This window comes from Ostrea edulis, chromosome 2, assembly GCF_947568905.1.
Source record: "Ostrea edulis chromosome 2, xbOstEdul1.1, whole genome shotgun sequence".
Taxonomy (NCBI): domain Eukaryota; kingdom Metazoa; phylum Mollusca; class Bivalvia; order Ostreida; family Ostreidae; genus Ostrea; species Ostrea edulis.
In genome coordinates, this window is record NC_079165.1 from 73,158,399 (window position 1) to 73,163,532 (window position 5,134).

At 34.7% G+C, this 5,134-nt stretch overlaps 1 protein-coding gene and 1 non-coding gene across 2 annotated transcripts; both read right to left on the reverse strand.

The window, feature by feature from the left end:
• Positions 1–360: 360 nt before the first annotated feature.
• LOC125679622 (octopamine receptor-like) lies at positions 361–1,923 on the reverse strand. The gene has a single exon (XM_048918995.2). It carries the CDS (start codon positions 1,643–1,645, stop codon positions 443–445), a length of 1,203 nt encoding a protein of 400 aa, XP_048774952.1. The 5' UTR covers positions 1,646–1,923; the 3' UTR covers positions 361–442.
• A 2,996-nt stretch (positions 1,924–4,919) lies between these two features.
• Trnae-uuc (transfer RNA glutamic acid (anticodon UUC)) lies at positions 4,920–4,991 on the reverse strand. The gene has a single exon. It is a non-coding gene; the product is annotated as a tRNA-Glu (tRNA).
• Positions 4,992–5,134: the final 143 nt, after the last annotated feature.

The window sequence follows — 5,134 nt, forward strand, 5'->3', positions numbered from 1 at the left end:
AATTCGACAAATACTGTCGAGTCCTAATTACATGTATATTATCATACCTACAGCATGCAGTGTCTGACAATATTGTAACAGCGTGGTAATTGTGTTATATTACTTCTACAAACATTGCGATTTAAAGATATAAATAATTTACAGTTATATGTAATAATTGGTACGTGTAATTTTTCTAAATTCTGTTTGTTCCCTCCCCTTATTTTTCGAAAACTCGTACGGTTTTGACAACTGCGGTATTGTGGTTTTATCGTCATCTCAGAGATTATCAATAACAAAGAGCATGGATATCAAATGTAAAGAAAAGTAATAACTTTCTCTTCCAAATCTACACTATAAAAAATAATGACTCATTTAGACTCTGTCTTAATTTCAGTTTATTGAGTGATATCGTATGTTACAATTGTAAGTACTTTAAGTAGTTTTGTGAAATGATCACACATCATCGTCTTGTGAGTAGTTTATTGACGTCAGCTCTGACTTGATTGTTTATGATTCCATAAACAACTGGGTTACTAGCGTGGCCAAAGAAAAACAGATAACGCAAAACGAGGCTCCGTGTGACGTTAAAAACGTCCAACCAGAAGGGACCCCATGTAACGAGGTAAATTAGGGAACAGACGAAAAGCATGATAGAAGTTTTTCTTCTCACGTTTGGTTTTGCTCGATGGCGAAAATCAGTATGCTTATATGTATACATTGTCATTTTGGGGCCAGGCAACTTCCGGCGACAGTCTGGACTTTTTTCGTTGTTTTGGTTATTGACGCATGTGTCAGAAGAGTGTTCGTCTGATATTTCGCTGTTCTCGGGTTTTGTTGTTTTGTTGGCACTTTTTGAGGATTTTGATTCAAATACTCCTTTTAATTGTATTTTAGATCTTTTCGACTCTAACATGGGTACGTTTTCAACTAAACACAAAACAACCTCGTTTTCAGCACCGCTTCCTTCTGGTAGCTCCCCCGATATACCCCTTCCATTGGTTATTTTCCTTACAATATATTTACTCGGGGTAATGGATCTAGACATACAGCGCCGCCTACGTAGAGTCCGGTGTAAGAGTCTTCTATAAATCAAGGCATACAACACAATTATGGTAATTATTCCAGACATGCAAAGCAGTATGAGAAATCCTTGGTAAATATTGGTTCCCATAACTCCAATCACTTTTGTAGTAAACTGACAATACTCTTCCACGTTACCACTGATTTTATTTTCTGTGACGGCAAAAATCGTCGGGGCGGGCGCTGAAAATAGAACGGTCACTGCAGTCAAAGATATCATTATTTTTTGGATCGCTTGTTGGTCAAGTTTTTTTGTTGGGTAACAGATAGCAAAGTACCTCTCAAAAGCGATTGCACAGAGGACTGAATTACTGGTAAGGATAGCTATGTGGCGCACTATTTCCATCATTTTGCAAACTACGTCATTATGAACACGATGAAACTCGAAGAAAATGGTGTAAGGCATTATCACGACACATACTACTAAATCTAAGGCTGCTAGCACCTTGATAAAAAAATTTTGGTTGTAAACATCTTTTTGTCGTCTGTAGCTATAGACCATCAAAATTACGCCATTTCCAAGACTCCCCAAAAGAACGTAAATACCTGTTAAGATTAAAAACAAAATCATGTCCGCATTCATGATTCCTAAACTTTGTTCGCTTTGCTCCTCTCAAACATATCGTTCACCAATAAAGTGTGCCGATCGTAAACATGGAATTTTAATAACAAATTTTCGAGCACAGAATCACGAATTTCCCTGTAATTTCCTAAATTCGTGTACTTTCATCTTTATCCAGCGACGATGTAATAAGAATGTCCTCTTAAAATTCCACCGTTCCCAGGAAAAACTTGTAATATCACCTAATATTTAGACATCCGATTCAATCAACGATCATCAAATTAATGTTGAGGGGGTTTCCCAATCTGTTTCCCTAGGTATCGCATTTTTTATCCTTCTACGTTAGAAACGATGGTATTTTGTGCAACATATGCAGGAGATGCGGTTAGTGTCAATCCTGACCAATGCACTGTTGATTAAACGAGGAAGGCTCACGGTCGTGTAGAAAAGAGGATGTAAATGTGAAATTATATTTGTGCTTCAGGGGTTAAACTCGCAATTTCCAGGTCTTGAGACTCATGCATGCATTAAATGATTTGGACTTTTTAGGGAAATACCGATTGAACACATGTAGATCTAGTCTGCTAACCAGTGTGTTTTCTTTGATAAAATGTACAGTTGTATGTAACACGCATCAACACACATACATTTTTCTTTAATTTCATCTTGATCCATGGAATAGTGTAGTTCTGGATCTGGGCCATGATATTAACTTCGACGATCAGCCTTGTTTTAACATCACACCACATATTGAGAAAAACACATTACATAACGAAAAAGTACATTCAATAATAGTAACAGTACGTCACGATCCAGAGCAGTACATCCAATAATACTAACATTACCTCACGATCCAGAATAGTACATCCAATAATAGTAATAGTGCCCCACGATCCAGAACAGGACATCCAATAATACTAACATTACCTCACGATCCAGAATAGTACATCCAATAATAGTAATAGTGCCCCACGATCCAGAACAGGACATCCAATAATACTAACATTACCTCACGATCCAGAATAGTACATCCAATAATAGTAATAGTGCCCCACGATCCAGAACAGGACATCCAATAATAGTAACAGTATGCCACGATCCAGAATAGAATATGTTTATTCACCAATTAAGGGCCCTCAAAGGACAACAACAATTTTAGCAATATAATCAATTATATATACATTACCATAAAAGTTACCACATTGATCTAAAATTGGATTATTTATATATTTCATATGTGCAATACAAGTACAGAAGTACAATACTAGTACAGAAGATGTACAATACTAGTACAGAAGATGTACAGTACTAATACAGAAGATGTACAGTACTAGTACAGAAGATGTACAATACTAGTACAGAAGATGTACAGTACTAGTACAGAAGATGTACAATACTAGTACAGAAGTACAATACTAGTACAGAAGATGTACAATACTAGTACAGAAGATGTAAATTACTAGTACAGAAAATGTAGAGTACTAGTACAGAAGATGTACAGTACTAGTACAGAAGATGTACAATACTAGTACAGAAGATGTACAGTACTAGTACAGAAGATGTACAATACTAGTACAGAAGATGTACAATACTAGTACAGAAGATGTACAGTACTAGTACAGAAGAAGTACAATACTAATACAGAAGATGTACAGTACTAATACAGAAAATGTAGAGTACTAGTACAGAAGATGTACAGTACTAGTACAGAAGATGTACAGTACTATACTAATACAGAAGATGTACAGTACTAGTACAGAAGATGTACAATACTAATACAGAAGATGTACAGTACTAGTACAGAAGATGTACAATACTAGTACAGAAGATGTACAATACTAGTACAGAAGATGTACAATACTAATACAGAAGATGTACAGTACCAGTACAGAAGATGTACAATACTAGTACAGAAGATGTACAATACTAGTACAGAAGATGTACAGTACTAGTACAGAAGATGTACAATACTAATACAGAAGATGTACAATACTAGTACAGAAGATGTACAATACTAGTACAGAAGATGTACAATACTAATACAGAAGATGTACAATACTAGTACAGAAGATGTACAATACTAGTACAGAAGATGTACAGTACTAGTACAGAAAATGTAGAGTACTAGTACAGAAGATGTACAGTACTAGTACAGAAAATGTACAATACTAGTACAGAAGATGTACAGTACTACCAGGTAATACAGAAGATGTACAATACCAATACAGAAGATGTACAGTACGAATGCAGAAGATGTACAGTACTAGTACAGAAGATGTACAATACTAATACAGAAGATGTACAGTACTAGTACAGAAGATGTACAATACTAGTACAGAAGATTTACAGTACTAGTACAGAGTTACAATACTAGTACAGAAGATGTACAGTACTAGTACAGAAAATGTACAGTATTAGTACAGAAGATGTACAATACTAGTACAGAAGATGCACATTACTAGTACAGAAGATGTACAGTACTAGTACAGAAAATGTAGAGTACTAGTACAGAAGATGTACAATACTAGTACAGAAGTACAATACTAGTACAGAAGATGTACAGTACTAGTACAGAAAATGTAAAGTACTAATACAGAAGATGTACAATACTAGTTCAGAAGATGTACAATACTAGTACAGAAGATGTACAATACTAGTACAGAACATGTACAATACTAGTTCAGAAGATACGATATTAAAAAACAGTCTAACACAGCATGATATATCATTATATTTTGAAGGGCTCGAATACAAAAGGCACACTCAATCATACCAGCAGTTTTGTACTTTAAGTTGTCAGGACATACATGAAGATATAAAAGTGACAGGGAAACTAACAAACAGCTACCCCCCAATCATAAAAAAGCGAGCAGTCTAACTATACTAAGATTAACCCTATATATATTCTATACTCTCGCATTCAAAACCATTTTGCTGATTTATACAGTACCTTCTTTGGTCTTGAGCCATGTCAATTTTAATCGCTGTCAAATTTATCAAAATTACTACAATTCATATGTAACGGTGCTTTCCACCATAGTATGATTTTGTACAAATGGTAGTAAAAATGTTTATCATTATCAACTGTATTGGTAATGAATTTGAGACATTCTATACAAAACCAGCAAATTATTACATTATGTGAATGCTTTTATGACCATTTTTAAGATATTTTCTTTTATCAAAATGTACACCATATAATGACACGTTTATTATAAAAATTACAAAAACATGTTATTTTGCACATGTACAAACTAGTATCTAAAAAAAAAAAAAAAATCCCCAAAAAATGTCGTTCCGATGCCGGGAATCGAACCCGGGCCGCCTGGGTGAAAACCAGGAATCCTAACCACTAGACCACATCGGAATCCATACAATTATTGAAGTAAATATAATATTTATTTATAGACTTGATAATAAAATTCGTGAGGCATGCGATGACGGATCGATAATGATATATCCTAATGCAATAAAACATAATTGTATTTAAAAGTTTACCTAGGGTCAAGA

What these genes read in the sequence shown, in the direction of transcription:
- LOC125679622 (XM_048918995.2), bottom strand. Translation starts at nt 1,645, where the DNA reads ATGAATGCGGACATGATTTTGTTTTTAATCTTAACAGGTATTTACGTT.